At 45.4% G+C, this 17,331-nt stretch overlaps 1 protein-coding gene across 3 annotated transcripts in view; it reads right to left on the bottom strand.

Moving 5' to 3' along the window:
- Positions 1-4,496: 4,496 nt before the first annotated feature.
- The window catches only part of TTC7A (tetratricopeptide repeat domain 7A), a 282,224-nt gene continuing 269,389 nt past the window's right edge, over positions 4,497-17,331 (bottom strand). For 2 of the 3 annotated variants that reach the window (XM_039529568.1, XM_039529570.1), the window contains one exon: positions 7,116-7,337. In XM_039529568.1, the coding sequence (XP_039385502.1) occupies positions 7,116-7,337 (222 nt within the window). Of the gene's footprint in view, positions 7,338-17,331 lie in introns of all 3 variants that reach the window. The other variant, XM_039529567.1, reaches the window with a different exon arrangement.

Raw genomic sequence — 17,331 nt, 5'->3', positions numbered from 1 at the left:
AAGCAACCCCCAATGAGTGGCAGTAGCTCTATGTTGGTGGGAGAAGCTCTCCTGCCATCATAGTGCAGTCACACTAACACTTATGCCAGCAAAACTTATATCACTCAAAATGGAACCCTGATAGAAGTTTGCCAAGGAGCTGGTTTTCATTCACTGTTACTCTCATATAGATGCTTACTTGTGTGTATCTCTCTTAGGGTACGTCCATACTTAGGCCAGGTCGACGGGTAGCGTTCGACTTCTCGGAGTTCGAACTATCACGTCTAATCGAACTCCGAACGCGTTCCCGTCGACTCCGGAACTCCACCACCGCGAACGGTGGTGGCGGAGTCGACGGGGGAGCCGCGGACTTCGATCCCGCGGCGTCTGGACAGGTAAGAAGTTCAAACTAAGGTAGTTCGACTTCAGCTACGCTATTCGCGTAGCTGAAGTCGCGTACCTTAGTTCGACCCCCCACCCTAGTGTAGACCAGGCCTAAGGCTAAGAAGATCAGTTGTGGGACTGGACTTTGCTATTATAAGAAACTGCTGATAAAGGAAAGGACTTTCTCCTATACTTGCTGTGATTGGGGTGGTGCTCCTTTGAGACCCAGGACTTGCAACTCCCACCACCATTCTTTATACATAAGGTGATTACAGGACAAAATCATGGGTTTATTACATTTGCTGAATCCAATAGGTCTTGCTCCTCTGTCAGCAGCAGCGTCATTGAAGTGGGGCCATAACAGAATTTGTAAACAATGTTTTCAATCAAACAAAACTGAATTTTATTCACCTAGATTATGGATGGTAGATTGTAGGGCACTTCTCAATGAAATAATCCATTGTTAAATCCTCTCTAGTGACTTTTATTTTACTGTACAATGGTTAGCAAAGCATCTAAGCACATGCTTAACTTTAAGCATTAGATCAGGGTCTTAGAAATCTGCTGGGACCAAGAGCTCAGTGGGCTTCATAGATGCGCAACAAAACAGTCATTTTTGTTGCTTTGTAAATGGACAGGCAGATCTGTCTGGAGGATTCAATTTTAATGATGAATAAAGAAGGCCTAAAATGTTTATTTAAAAAACGAAGACTTTGTGTGCTTTTTTTCTAAATCAGAAATTCAGGTATTGCCTATCCTGGAAGATGCTGTGAAGAAGCAGAGAAATAGTAGGAGTAGGATATCACAAGTCCTAACAAAATGAAAATTCAAATTCTCACATCAATGAATTAAGGGCTGAGAAAACTCCCAATACACTTACGTCATCCAAAAAGTCGTCCACCAAAAATGGGAAGACTTGACATTCCTGATATATGTACGTGGCAAAAGCAAATGGCTGTGTGTGGGTGGGAGGGAGGGAGACGGGAGTAACCATCACCCTTCTCCTTTATAGATCACAAGCAGAAAAGGGGCCACAAACCCATTTCCCCCTCCTTTGCAAATCACTTTTAAGGGCAGACTTTACACGCACCTGCTGTGCTGCCATATGTAGCTCCTACAGCTCAGCAGCCACAGAGCTTCATTCTGGTTGAGCTCTACCCTGTACACAGGAGGAGCCTCTGCTGGGTGCCTCTCACAGCTGAACGGAAGGGCAGCTTTTAACAAAATACCGTGTTAACCTTATGGGGTGATTTCAATATGTAAATGTCAGTCCTGTGGAAGCTGAATGAAGATCTATTTAACTCGATAGAACTTGAGGTGTGACTGTGCATACCCAAAAGCCTATTAACAACATTACTGACCAAACCCACAACAGTGATTCCTAAGGAAGTGTTTACATGTTAATGTTTCCCCTATTTGTAGTGACAGCAGCACAAGAAAAGCATGATGCCCATTTAAACAGCAATAAAGCCAAACAGCTGAGGACACATTATTCCTTCCCCACCTCCCTGCTCCCCTGCTCAGTTTCTTTATGGAAGCATTTGTCCCCGTTCTGCTTGTAGACATGCAACAGCTTTTCCCATGAACTGCTATGTACATGCTAAAATGCCTTTTACAATTGGTAACTCATTTGGCACATGAGGTGCCAGTTAATATAAAAATATTGGTTTCATAGTTCTTGAAATATTTGTGGCATGAATATGTTAAAAACATTTAAAGCAGCAGGAAATGACTGTGTACAAGGAGTTCTTTTTCCACAGGGTCTATTTATTCATCTGGTGAAAGCATCTTGTAATGTAACATTCTTTTTTCATATTAAATGAAAAAAAATTCCAAGAACCATCCATTAACAGAACATTCAGGTTTACAGCAAAGCACTCAAAAGTTAGGAAGTGCCAAAGTTAACCTTAACTTTGCCTCCTTTTGTGTGCAAATTACAAGCCCGTCTTGATTTGCATCATCACATACCAATTTGCAAATTAACACAATGTATCAGAGGATCTTTCCAATAACTTTAGATACAATGTAACACATGCCTCTTTGCTATGGGAACATTTTGGTGGTGAAAGCAGCAGGTACGTGAGAGAGAAAATCTGGATTTCTAGGCACCTAAAATGCTTGGTGCCTGGCTGATTCGAAGGCTGAGGCAATTCACTAAGTAGCTCAGTTAGCTTTGCAGTTTGCAGGCTGTGCAGAGCACCGTGCCTTAGGGGAGCACTCAATAAACCCCTTGGCTACACATGCTCAGTGCATGACTGTCAAACGCTCAGTCCAGTCAACAGCAATGACTGCTGGAGTGAGGCTGCTCTGTGAGGACTGTTTCCAGACACCATTGCAACTATCAAACCTCAGTTGGTTTGGCTGCAAAATGGTCACAAGAATGTTTATCATGGGAAAATGTTATTTTATCACCTAGCTCCCATCACTAAAAACAATGACCAAATTGTTTCTTTGCCAGGACTCTCCGATAATAGGGCTTTATAAAGGAAATCACCTGAACCACAGCAGTGACTGCTGTTCCCATTCTAATACCCAGTTAGAGGATTTTCAAGTAAATACCCCATAGGACTGTCCTCTACTTGGATTTATTAGTTATTATCAAAAAAAGACAAATAATGCTTCTGAAATATTGCAATAATCAGTGTTATGGGTTGCTGTCACCAATAGAAACAGAATGGAATTCTTGTACCATGCAGGGTCCGGATGCCCTGCTGATGGAGCTCTCTGTATTCTCTGTACAAATGAGGACACTAAGAGGCAGATCCTCAGCTGGTGTAAACTGTCATAGTGCCAAGAGCTTCAGTGGAGCTATGACAATCCACACCAGCTATGCAGGGCCGGCTCCATACCCCAGCGCGCCAAGCGCGCGCTTGGGGCGGCGTGCCACGGGAGGGCGGCAGGCGGCTCCGGTGGACCTCCCGCAGACGTGCCTGTGGATGCTCCACCGGAGCCGCGGGACCAGCGGACCCTCCGCAGGCATGCGACCGCCAGAGCACCCCCCACGGCGTGCCGCCGTGCTTGGGGCGGCGCAATTCCTAGAGCCGCCCCTGCAGCTATGGCTGAGGTCCCTGTGTAGAAGAGCTCAGAGAAGGGTGTCTGGTGTAATGAAATAAAGCTTTCCAATTTTTTTTACAGTATGAAAAGAATCTAACTGCCAGCTAAGGGAAATATAAATACTTTTATTTTACTGCTCAACACACACACACAGAAAAAAAGGGTCTAAACATTTTGCTTTCTGTTGGACGCACCCAGGTTACTCAAGGTAAACTAAAGTTGAAGTGGCAGGACTGAGGCTTGGCTATAGATTAATTCCTATGGAATCCATACTTCTCAAAACCCAAGCTACCTTAGAGGAGTTATGGGTGCTTAGTATCTTCCCTAAAGTGCTCAGCACGTCTCAGGTTTGGGCCTAAATTCATTACATGCACAGTTCTAGTTCATGGATTAGGCAATATTCATGAACTAGAACTACTACTGCACTGATGCAGGGGGGTTTTATGCATGTAATTCCCATTGACATTTGGAATATCTCATGTTCACTTATTACACAACAACCGGAGCAGAGACCTTTTGGTATAATTGTTGCTGGCAGTTAACCTGCATTAACATATGCAGCATACTTCCTAGTAGCAGAGTGGGATTATTGGACTAGCTGACATATACAGGGCATGTCATACAGTTTCACATACCTCGAGGAGCCTGAACTCTGTGAGACCTCTAATATTCCCAAACATGAAGCTCTAGCTCACCGAAGGCAATCATTTTTTTTGAACAACTATGATACAAGCAAGTAATGCAGACAGCGGTGTGGGTGGGGATGGGTAAAAATATGGAAATCTGTGCTACTCATTTGATAGTAGGGAAGCCCCCCCATCCTCTCACCAGTTCAATAACAGGATGAGAGTTATATGCCACTTCTTTGCACAGTCGTGGTCAGGGGCGGCTCTAGGTATTTTGCTGCCCCAAGCACGGCAGGCAGGCTGCCTTCGGCGGCTTGCCTGTGGGAGGTCCCCGGTCCCGCGGCTTCGGCAGCACGCCTGCGGGAGGTCCGCCGAAGCCGTGGGACCAGCGGACCCTCCACAGGCATGCTGCCAAAGGCAACCTGCCTGCCGCCCTTGCGACTGGCAGAGCGCCCCCTCTGCGGCTTGCCGCCTCAAGCATGCACTTGGCGTGCTGGTGCCTGGAGCCGCCCCTGGTCGTGGTGGAATTACAAGAGTCAGAGAGACATTAATATCTGCTTTAAATGATTCCCCTTATATCTGAATTACTGCAGCAGTGCTTCATAGACTGAAGCAGAACAAGAAAATGTGGATGATGGAGCACACCGCTTCCTGTTTCTGGCCCATACAAAGGGCTTGCTCCCATTGAGGTGAGTGGGAATTGGGCCAATCCGCAGCTGGTGGAAGTGAGCACAGCTCTATGGAAGTCAGTGAACCTGTGTTATTTACTGCAGCTGAGGATCTGGACCTAGGTATATGAGGGCAGAATTGGGTTCAAAGTAACTAGATAACATCTTACTAATGGAACAACAACCTTTACCCCCAGCCAACCCGTTGAGCCGGTTGGCTTTATTTATAGCCTCCTGAAGGAAAACAGGTTCAACTCCATCTGCTCCTGCTCCGGCAACTCATTTCATTCTATTGTTTTAAAGCCTTCACACTCCACTTCCTGCGCTGATGGTGTCACTGCAAACATGCAAGGTTGCTGGGAAATGCAGCATACCCCTGGAAGCCAGTCTCTGGCCTGACAAGTCTCATTTAAGTCACCCATATCTCGTATGACCATACAATGACTTCTCAAGCTGGAGACTTTTTCCATGGACATACTGGTTTCACTGCACATGCTTAGGTTAAAGGACAATAATCTGGATTGTCAGACCAACATGATAAAATCAGTTTAAGAGTTCAAGATAAAGAAAATCACTGAACTCTAACTCCTCTTCGGCACTGAAGCCTTGAAGAGTACCCTAGAAGGAAAAAGAGTCGGGGGGGGGGAGGGGAAGCACAGTCCTCTTCCACATCAGCAGCTCCTGTATTTACTGTAAACGGGACACACCAGAATTAACAATTCAAGCAGTCTTTAAATTTCTGAATCATTGCAAACAATTCAGACAGCAAGTCAACTGAAGAATAGTGAGGGTCTTTACAAATAAACCCTCTATATTTATACAGCATGAAGATATTATTTCTGGAGTAAACTAGTCAAATACATGGTGGAGCTATAATATAAAGAATACTTCAGTCCAAAACCATTTAAAAATAGGTGGAAATAATGGACCAGATTATCAGCTATGAACAGCCAAAGTGCAGATGATACAAGACAGGGTGTGTGTTTGTGTGTAAAGGTGACCGAAAGCTCACCTCTTCACTCCTTGCTCGTTTCCTTGTGCCATGTTAGAGCAGACTCAGGGCTGCACTAACTTGCTGCAATGGGCATAGAGGGCTGAAAACACAGCCAAAGATCCGTTTAGCATAGGGGTATGCCAGCCACACCCACTTTCCCTACTATACCAGCAGACGGGAGGATGGCGCTACACCACCAGAAGATCACTCTGATATTCTCTGGCCAGGCAAGACAGCTTCAGGGCCAGATTACAGTGGTGCTGAGGCACAAAGTGGTCCTAATATACTGAAGGATCTGGCCCAGTATTTCTGATGCCAATTTCCTTTGAAGCCATGGCTGATCAAAAAACTACAGTGAAAAAAAAGGTAATGTATATATACACATACTGCTTCCAACAATTAAACATGTTTATCATCTATGCAGTCACTATGTTTTATAGATACGCAGGAAAAAGCTCTGTCAAGAACAACAGCAAAAGTAAAGCACAGGGTACACATATAATACATTGCCTGAAATCAGCACTATACTTTCTGTAAAAGCGGCTGGAGTACGTAATTACTAAGAATGATGCTCAGACAGTTTACACTAGCTGGCCCGATGAAGTGCCTTGCAATAAATATTTAATCTGAAAGAAAATCATATTTTTAATACTAGTCAAAATTTGAACGGATCAGGCCTTTGACTTTTCCACTTCTGTGGTTCACGCCACCACAGCAGCCTATAGGAAAGTGTCTTTTAAATTAGATCAGTCCAGTCAAAAGCTACTGTGAGTATTGACTGTTTGCAGTATGGCACTGCAGGGTGAAGATAAGTATTAGCAGGTCTTTTAAAAGAGTTTTGTAAAAAGTGTATTTAAGAGCTACAGCTATTATTCTGTCATCATTCTTCACCTACTAATGTGTCTGTGTGCACATACATATATATGGCTAAATTTGGCTTTGATGTAAGTTGGGCAACTTCCCTTACTTTAACAGAGTTGCACATGCTTACACTAGGTTTGAATTTAGCTCATGGTTGTTTTTAAATTAAGTCTTTCTCAAGAAAAGTTGAAAGGTGCATAAAATTTGTTTTCAACACAAGTGCTTCTTACAGCTACACTCTAGCAGCATCTACACTACTGTCAGTTTAGTCATCTAGGGCCTGAGCCATCTCCTGCTGAAATCAACAGGAGTCTTTCCACACTGACTTCAGCAGGAGTCAGATCAGACATCTATGAAGCCAGAAGAAACTGTCCTCTCTATGTCACTTGTTCTAAGGTTGGGTTTTTCCTCAGCTAAACACATAGATCAGAGTCCAATCCTGGAATTACAAGTTACAGGTGTATTTTTCTGTCTAACCCAGAGTTTCTGCTGTGTAAATTTCTTAGCATCCACCCACTGGAGGGCTGTGCTTGGCTGAAAGGAAGAGCTTTATAGTTCTCTCGGTATGACAGTGAAAGGGACAACAGGACTACTGGATTCGAGGTCCAGAGCTGTTAGGAAGCATTCCACAGCAGCTTCATTTTTTCCTTGAGCTTGCAATACTTCTCCTAGGCAGTTCCAGGCTTGGTGATTGGTGTTCTGTATCTGGACTGCATCTCTCAGAACCTTCTGAGCCAGGCTTCTCCGCCCGAGCCTGCTCAGTATGGGCCCCTGCAAATAAACAGCAATCTTGTATTAGTGCCTAGCAGTATTAACACTGTCAATTCATAGTGTGCTCCACAATGGTACAATACATGGTCTGCCCAAGGCGCTAACATTCTAAGCAGACAGGAACGATACATCAGCCTGTGAGAGGAGAGAGGATCTTCAGCAGAAAACGGTTCTTGAAGAAGAGGAGTTACACACTGATTTGATTGTGGATGGATTTAACAGAGGTTGTAAAGCCTTTAATCCTACAGGAAAATATTTGGGAGACCAATTGCCCAGAGAGCACGGGCTAAATTAACACTTGTATGTTTAGTAATGCAGACATGCAGCTGCCTCCCAAGCACCCCTTCATGACTTGGGGAGGTACTGAAACATCTTGCCTCAGTTTCCCTTCTTCAGGGCTCCTCAGAAACTCCACACACAGGCTTCTTTCTCGCTGTTCAAACACCCCTCCTTAGTAGGGTTGCCAACTTTCTAGTCGCATAAAACCTAACACCCTAGTCCCGCCCCTTCCCTGAGGCCCCACCCCATCTGACCCCGCTCACTCCATCTCCCCTCCCTCCGTTGCTTGCTCTCCCCCACCCTCACTCACAGGAGGGGGTGAGGGCTCTAACTGGGGGGGGGTGGGCTCTGGGTTGGGGCCAGAAATGAAGAGTTCAGTGTGCGGGATGGGGCTCCAGGAGGGGCAGGGAGTTGCGGCACGGGGGTGGGTGAGGGCTCTAACTGGGGTGGGGCCGGGGATGAACTGGGGTGCAGGAGGGGGCTTCAGGCTGGGGCCGAGGGATTTGGAGTGCGGGAGGGGGCTGCAGGTTGAGGCAGGGGATTAGGGTCTGGGAGGGGGTGAGAGCTCTGGGCTGGGGATGTTGGCTCTGGGGTGGGGCCAGGGATGAAGGGTTGGGGTGCAGGAGGGGGGTCCAGGCTGGGGGGTGGGGCCAAGGGATTTGGAGTGCAGGAGGGGGCTGTAAGTTGAGGCAGGGGGGTGGGGTGAAGGAGGGGGTGAAGACTCTGGGGTGGGGCCAGGGATGAGGGATTTGGGGTTCAGGAGGGGGCTCCGGGTTTGGGGGGGCTCAGGGCTGTGGCAGGGGGTTGGGGCTCGGGGTTGGGGTGTGGGCTTACCTCGGCTGGCTCTCAGTCAGTGGCACAGTGGGGGGTGGGTGGGCTAAGGCAGGCTGCCTGCTTGTCCTGGCACCACGCTGTGTGCACCCTGGAAGCAGTCAGCAGGGCCGGGTCCTAGGTCGCGGGTCAGGAGGTTCCATGCGCCGCTCTTGCCCACAGGCACTTCCCCCCAAGCTCCCATTGGCCGGGAACCAGCGAATAGGAGTGCACAGCCAGTGCTCAGGGTGGGGGCAGCGCGCAGAGCCCCGTGGCCCGCCCGCCTAGGAGCCAGACCTGCTGGCTGCTTTTGGGGAGGTGCTGACCGGAGCCGCCAGGGTCCCTTTTCGACTGGTGTTCCGGCCGAAAACCAGACACTGGTCATCTTACTCCTTATGGTCTGGGTTTCTTAACATCAAAGTTCAGAGCAAAACTGAAAGTCCCAAATAAAGTCAACACAGTTCAACTGTATTCCCTGCTTTTAGCAGGCCACTCCCAGTCTTGTGTGGCTGGAGAATTCTTTACTTCTCCCCTGGAATCTGCACTTGGCAGCTCTTCCCAGACGTCTGTCCTGCCTGGCACTCCCAACCCTTCCTAGGTGGAGATCTGTTCAGGCCCAAACTCTTCTCCTGATCAAGAGTGTCTTGCAGGGTATCCTGCTCACTGCAGCTCTTCTGCAGTCTCTGCCACAGCTTCCTCCTCTTGTTTCCTGTTCCCTCTGGCTCTTTATAGAGCCCAGTTGCCTTTTATTAGGCCCGTGGTGAGGCTGTTAATGAGGGCCAGCTGGGCTGGACCAGTACCCTCTTAAAGGGCCCAGTCCGAGCTGTGACAATCAAAAATTTGGAAGAGCCTCACTCTCAAGATCAGGTTTGCAGAGCATTTGAGTTCACATTTCAATATTCTCCATCATTTGTTAAAAATGTGCTCTGTCTGTCATTCATTCAATCAGTTTGTAAGGATATTCGTATTTGAACAGGTAAGAGGTGTCAACCCGAGTGATAGAATTCAGTGTTGCAATGGAGTGAATAATCACAGAAAATGTGTTGCGGTATTCACCCACTGTGAACACAATGTGCCTCACTATGCAAATCATCTTGCAGGAAAGTACTTCATTTCAAATACCCTTATAAAGATATATAGAAAGAATGAGGTGTCAGTATGTTAGATGATTACTTGACTTCAGTTGTTTCCTATGTTTGTTGTGTGTAGCTGCAGTCATAAATTTAACTAGAGCCTTTAGTAACCTTTGATTGGCCTAGCTGTGTCTAGCTAATATAAAAAGATGTGCAATATTTTAAAATCCTTGTTGTCACAGCCTAAAACATTTGTTTGATGAACGACAGGTATTCTTCTGCAAGTAGCAAATATTTTTCTTTGTCTTCTTGTGTTTACTTTATATAGGTAGCCAGCAGGTGCACAATCCATCACCATGACTAAGTCCTGTATAGCAGCGGTAACCCGTTACCAATAACTACAGAAAAATATTACCATACAAGAAAAAGGAGTAAAGATGCCACATGCTTTTAAGCAAACAAAGGAATCCTCAACAAACGTTTCCTTGGTCAAAAGAAGAGCACACATTATTTTGATCTGAAAATCCATTCATAACTATTTCATATAAAACCTGAACATTCAAAGCTCAAAAGCACTTACTCTCTCTAGCGCTTTCCCCCTCTGTATTTACAAAACAGCGCCTGAAAGTAATTAAAAGTCAATGGGCCAAATTCTGCTCTACATCTGTGCTTATATCGTTTCCCTTCAATAGAAGTTGTATATGTCTACTCAAGGCAGATTTTGGTCCATTGTGGGTAGCTGATTGGAAACAGAATCAAGCGTTTATGACCAGACTTCTATGTAACTTGTGCATCTTTAGGGCCATCAGTCTACATGAACATTAAAACAAAACCCATCAAATAAAAATAACATGCAAAGCTGTCCTTTTGCAGCAGTTTCCTCATGTCAGTTTCAAGTGAATGATGCCTTTTGTAGTCAAGGATCATCTGTTGGATTCACTCCAGGTAGCCAAAGCTCTTTGTCAGATCCTTGCACACCATTTTCTGTTCTGCCTGCATGGCAGCTGGTCTACTCGAGTCTGAGGCACTCCTTCTAGTTTACTTCTCCCTGCAAATATTCTGGGACACTACATCTGAAGGAGGCTGTATACCAATGCTGGGCATTGCATTATACTGTATTAGCACAGGGTGAATCCCAGAACACGGTGTAGCCCTTACTCAGAAATGTAATGATACAAATAAATATTTGGCTGACTGTAAGACAAATAATCATTTAAAAAGTTACTCATTTAGTTCATCAGAACAATCTACAAGTTTACAGAGGGCTGATCCAATGCTCTTTGAATTCAGTGGAAAGACTCCAATTGACTTCAACAGGTGTTGCTGGATCAGTGAGAAACTGAAATGGTTTTGGAGATAAGTTTTGGGTAATGTTGCTACAATCAACATTTCTGAGCCTCTTGATGGGAGTGGCTGACTTGCTGAAATATGTCAGTATGGAGAACTCATTATAAGTGATTGTCAATGCTACTTGTTCTAGTCTTCTGCAATCCTAACTTAAAAAAAAAGTACTTTAATGTTTACTATTTAAATGTTTGCTATTTAAAGAACAAATTGAATGCTAGTTCTGTGTGTCAAATATCGGAGGGGCAGCTGTGTTAGTCTGCATCCACAAAAACAACGAGGAGTCCGGTGGCACCTTAAAGACTAACAGGGGTAAAAACCATGCATCTGAAGAAGTGGTTTTTTTTTTACCCACGAAAGCTTATGCCCAAATAAATCTGTTAGTCTTTTAGATGCCACCGGACTCCTCTTAGTTCTGTGTGGGGAGGCTGAATGGAAGAGCTACTGTGAGTCTCCATGCCAGCCTCAAACAGTTTTTGTGAACTACAGACCACAGAATCCCAGAATCCCGTGCAGTAACATACACCACTGAACACTTGGTTTTTCTGAGGTATTTGTTCTTGGGAGCTGCTCCTCACTAGTGAGTTCCATATCTCCCCATGGAGTCTGGCTAGCTGTAAACAATGCCTGCATGTTGTTGCTATGTAGAGTCCATCTGGAATCTGCCTACAATGCGAAGAAAATAATATATTCATAGAGCCACCCACTGATGGGCAATTTACATTTTTAGCTGAAAGATTTTTTAGATTTTCTAATGAAAGTTCCGTTCCTTAGTTGCCATAGAAACACATCTGCTTGATGTGTGTGTGCATAATTTCATAAAATCAGAGATCTAAGGAAGATTAGCAATTAGTATAAATAAGAGAAGACAACTGATTAAGGGTTTCATCTTCCTATTACAAGCAAAGGGAGGGGCTGTATTATTGTTGTCCTTTTTCCCCCGTGCTCCCCCTCCCCCATATCAATGCAGAAATCACTGCCTGGCACAGCCTTTCTTTTCCAGTTCAACAGCAGGATTCTTTTGGCTATCAAGAGGGCTCTTAAGAGCTACCTCCTTCCCCATTTATTTAGGTTATACAGATGGTTAGTATATCCTAGCACTAGAGTCACTGAAATATTGTCCATTGATTTCAATGGGTTTTAAGGCCCTAATCCCACTCCCATTTACCTTAAGAGCAAAACTCCCATAAACTTCAATAGTGCAGTGTCAGGCCCAACAGGGGACAGGCTGGTTTTTAAATCTATCTATCTATCTATCTATCTATCTATCTATCTATCTATCTATCTATCGTAATGTTAAGTAAAAAAAACCCCAAAACCCCCACTGTCCTGGGAACAGTGCAACAAGAGCCTCCCCCAGTACTATGTTAAATAAAGATGCTGCTTTCCTACGCTAATTGTTTTGCTCTAACTATTAAAGCTTAGGTACTGATCTACCTAATGTGGTCTGAAGATAACTAAGACAAATTCATTTAATTTTTCCTCCTCTATTTTTTTTTTGGTTGAAGCTAAACGTTAATGCTTGTGAATCTAGACAGACAGCATTGAAATGATGGCCTTTCTCTCTATCCACCACTGAAAGATTTATAGAAACATGGTAGGTTTTTTTTATTTTAAACTTCCTTGTAGAGAGAAGTGGTAGCAAAGTGATGCTGGTGTAACTTATCAGTGCATGCAGATACAGTCAGTGTAGATACTGAGTTTGGCACTATGATTTAAGGGGACTTAGGCCTTTAACCAGATTCACAGGAGGTCATCTGCAAAGAAAAAGGAACACTGGGCTTGTGGGTGGAATTTTCAAAACTTCCCAGGGTCCAGATTCTCAAAGGTATTTAGACTGTTAGGTGCCTAAATACCTTTGAGGATCTGGGCCTAAGTGACCTGAGGCTGATCTACATGGAAAATGGAATCCAAGTAACTCTATCAGTTGAAATCCATGTCTTTAGTTATTTCAGTGCAGTCCATGGATTTTGAAATAGGGCTACCCTATTTCAATATAACTTCAGTAGGTAAAAAGTAGTTATTTCAGTTTCAATTTCCATGTAGCCATTAGGATTGGAGCACAAGTCCCATTGATTTGTAGGATTTGTCTCTAGGATTTGTGCTTCTTAAGTCATTTAGGCTGTTTTGAAATTCCCTTTTGTGCTTTTTTTTTTTTTTTTTTTTACTTCTTTATGATGCATGGAGAAGGCTCCTAAAAGGGATTTTGTTTGTTTGAAATTTTTTGCATTAGAAATTCAGTTTCTCTCTTCCTTTCTCCTTCTGGGAGATGTTTTAGATGACTGAAAAGCCAGTAACATATAACATTAGAGATAACAACCAACTGACTGAGAGGGGAAGATATTTCTAGTTAGAAAATTAAAATACTCTTTTTGCGAACATCTGCTTAATTCAAATGTCTTATAAACAACTGGGAGAAAAACTTTCTTTGTTAGAGCCTCAACATCCTCTTCCCTTTCCAGGATCTTGAAGCAAAAATAAGGAATAGAAGACTAAGCAAAAAAACCTTTGTTTTGGGGAAAAAAACCTTTCAGGTCATATTTATACATCATAAAGAAGCATGGGGACACATCCAATTTTATCCTTTGCAGGGCACCTTTAATAACAATAATGTGTCCAGATATCTTTCTTTACACAAGAATCAATGTCCTTATTTCCCCTCCCCACAGAGGAGAGCAGGGATTTCACCCATTACACTAAGAAGAGCAGGGGTAGAATTCCATTCCCAAGTCAAAACATCAATTTTCTTTGCAAGTCAAACACGCTGGGTGTGCCCTTGCTCTCAGGGATGTCAATGAGAGTGCTCAGCATCGAGCAGGATCTGGTGCTATTTCAGAAAAGTGCCCACTGAAAGGAGGTTGGGCTTATTCAGCAGCATACTGCACAATGCCTTTAAAACACATTTGAAACCTTGCGGTAATATTCTCATGCAAGACAAAGTCTGCATTGCTACTGGGCAATGTACACTTGTGTCATTATTTAACAATCAAAACAAGTCATAAGCAGAATCTGGTGCATAAATCAGGATATGACAAAGAGCCCTTTTGTAAAATGGCAAAGATTAAACCCAGGACATTCAAAGCTTCCTGGAATCACAGGACAAAAGATTTGCAATTAGATGATTCTGCTGCTGTTTCTCTTTGATAATTGCCCTCCCCCCAGGAATAGAGCTTGATCCATCGCTTTCAAAGGAGTTGGGATTTTTGAGCTGTGGGGAGTAGTTCTGGTATCACCTCACCACATGATGGTCTGCCACCTGTCAGTTACTGAATCTATTTAATCTTTATTCAGTGAGGGTTGTGTGACATGCTAGATCTAGAGCCTTTGAAGGCTTTTACAAAAAATACATGAAGCATAAAACTTAAAGAGCTCTGCTGGAGTAATCTGTGAGTATTTGCCAGATACGCTGATGAGCTAGATTCACTAAGGAACTTAGGTATTGCAATGCTGAGCATCACCAGGCCTAACATTTATGTGCACAGAAAATCATTGGGGTTCACCAAGCTTGAATTAGGCTCTGAGGTTCCTTCCACAATGAATGGGGAGAAATAGGTGCCCTAGAATGGGATTCAAAAAGGCCAGCACACTAGGAAGCTCCCTGCCTAAGCTACCCACTGAAAGATGCCAAGGCAAGGGGTCTGTCCTCTCTCTTTCAGGGAGTTTGGCACCTAAGCCCACACTTCCAGGAGGCACCTCCCTCTCCTTGGGAGGGGCAGGAGGAGGAGGACCTTCCTCTTAACCTTTAGCCCATAGTTAGGGTACTCACTTGGGATGTGGGAGACTCCAGGTTCACCTGAGGAGGAGAAGGGATCTGAACAGGGATCTGCTACCTCTCAGGTGAGTGCCCCAACCTCTGGGCTATCGGACATTCTGATGTGGGGCTCCCTCAGTCTCTCCTGCTGAAGCTCTTCCAGGGTGGATAAATAAAATGAAAGTCAGGGAGCAAGATGCAAGCTTGAGTGACTCTGTAGCCTGGTGGGTAGAACACTCACCTGGAAGGTAGGAGAACCAGTCCCCTTCTCCAGTGACTTTTGAAATTATTTATCCACAATGGGACAGCTTCAGCAGGAGAGACTGAAGGAGCAACCCCCACCGTCAGAATATCCCATAGCCCAGTGGCTAGGGCTCTCGCCTGAAAGGTGGTAGATCCCTGTTCAAAGCCCTTCTCCCACTCATGCAGAGGGTGGACTTGAATCAGGGGTCTCCCACATCACAGGGAAGAGCCCTAACCACTGGGTTACAAGGTGTGATGGAGGTCGTTCTCCTCCTCCTCCAGCTGTTTTGTGTGAGTTTGCATACAGGGCCCAGTGTGGTAGGCAAGACTGGAGCACGCTTACCAGATGGGGCCCCGCAGGCGAGTTAGGAGGAGGAACGCCTATCTCCCTCAACTCGTGCATTGCTCTGGGGTTTAGGCATCCGCGGTGCTGCAGTGTGCATGCTCAGAAGCAGAAACATAGGCACCTAGGGAATTTTAACTGCAAAAATTTAGGCACTGAGAGATTTTAGGAGCCTGCAGAGTTTGGTGACAGCTGAGCAGTGGATTTATGAATCCCACAAGGCCTGATTCTGGGATTTAGGCACATAAAATGGCTTTAGGTACCTAAGTCCTTTTGTGAATCTAGCACTCCGTGACTTCATTTGCCACCTTCGTACTGTGGAACAGTGGGAGCCAAATTCTGTATGAAGGTTTCATCTTTTAATGCTGCTACTTGTGCAGTCAGTGCAACTACTACTCACATTCTCTACCTCCCTCCCCTTCTGAAGCAGCATTTCCTGTCAATCAATGAATCTAAAGTGCTGCATTTGTGGAGGCTGGATTAAAAACTGCAGAATGTGGAAAGAGAAAAAAGGAAAGAAGAGAAGGGAGTGATAACCAAGCTTCAGCAATGCCTGGCAGCTGCCAATATCCTGGATGCTATGCAACTGGGTTTCAGCCCATGCTAATTCATGGTGAAACCCTCCGAGCAGAACTAACAATCAGCTCAACATGGCAATGGACAGACACCACATCACTGCTCAGATCACTCAATCTCGCTGCAGCTTTCAACCAGTCAATCACAAGGTACTGATGACCTACATACATTTAGCTCCACAGTGATCTATCCTGTCCTCTTTCTCCTTCAGTATCTACATGAAACAATGTGGACAGGTGGTAAAATGCCATGCTCTCTGCTGCTAACAATACACTCAGAGATGAAAGTAAGCTGGTCTGGTCTGGTCCGGTCCGGCGTACCGGCAAGAGCTGGTATGCCGTGTCGGACTGGACCGGCTTCCCCATGCTGGCGATTTAAAGGGCCTGGGGCTCCTGGAAGCGACTGGAGCCCCGGGGTCTTTAAAATTGCCACCAGAGCCCTGCTATCAGAGCCCCTGGGTGGCAGAGGCAGCTCAGGCGGTGATTTAAAGGGCCTTTTAAATCACCGTCGGAGCCCCCAGCTGCTCCTGCTACCCCGGGGGCTCCGGCAGTGGGGCTCGAGCGGCGATTTAAAGAGCCCAGGGCTCCCGGCAGCTGCTACTGCAATGGAGCCCCGGGTCCTTTAACTCTCTGCCGGAGCCCCGAGCCCTTTAAATCACCCCCTAGTTCCGGGGCTCCCAGCTGCCTCTGCAGCTGGTAGCTCTGGGGGTGATTTAAAGGGCCTGGGGCTCCCAGCCACCACTACTGAAGCCGGAGCCCCGGGCCCTTTAAATCTTGATTTAAAGTCCCGGGTATTTAAAGGCCCCGCCTCTTTTGTTGAGGCCATGCTTCTTCCGGTTGAGGCCCCACTCCCTACTCAGGACTCTGGCATACCAGTAAGTCCTTTAAATTACTTTGACCCCTGCATACACCCATGGCACCTGACCATGTTTATATCTCTTTTCAACTTTCAGTAGATGCAACCACTGCCAAGCTAAGGATGTCACACTGACTAGAGGACATCAGCATCTAGATGAAGAACAAATGGCTCAAATTTAATCCAGGCAAGTCTGAAGTGATGCTGTTTGCCAGTGGCAATACTCTTTGGACACTGTCCTCCCCTTCTACCAAAGCCATGAAGTCTGAGAGTTCTGTCTGACTTACTATTAAACCCAGACAAGCAAGTAGCTCAGGTGTTAGAAAATGCCTTCTCCCACCTCCAGCTGGCTAGGAGACTCATCATCTTCCTCCCATCAAAGACCTGGCCACAGTGACCCATGCCCTTGTCACCTCCAAGCTGGACTAGTGCAACTCTCTGTGGAGTTGGAGCACAATGGGAGTGCTCAAGGTGGAAGCAACACAAAGGCTTCAGAATGTGCTGAATGCAGCAAGCCCATCTCTTCATGAGGATGGGCTATAGCAAGCACATCACCTTTGTGCTCCGATCTCTCCTCTCGCTCCCAGTCTGTTTCCATTGCTCATTCAGGATTATCTGATCTTCAAAGCCATCAACCCATGAGGGCCAACTACATTGCAGGCTTCGTCTCCATGCACAACCCCTTCAAGACAACTGTGCTCTCTTTGGACAATGTAGTTT

Source organism: Mauremys reevesii, linkage group 3 (assembly GCF_016161935.1).
Source record: "Mauremys reevesii isolate NIE-2019 linkage group 3, ASM1616193v1, whole genome shotgun sequence".
In the NCBI taxonomy this organism is placed as follows: Eukaryota; Metazoa; Chordata; order Testudines; family Geoemydidae; genus Mauremys; species Mauremys reevesii.
Note: the sequence above shows the minus strand (reverse complement) of the source record. Positions and strands in the feature narration are given on the sequence as shown.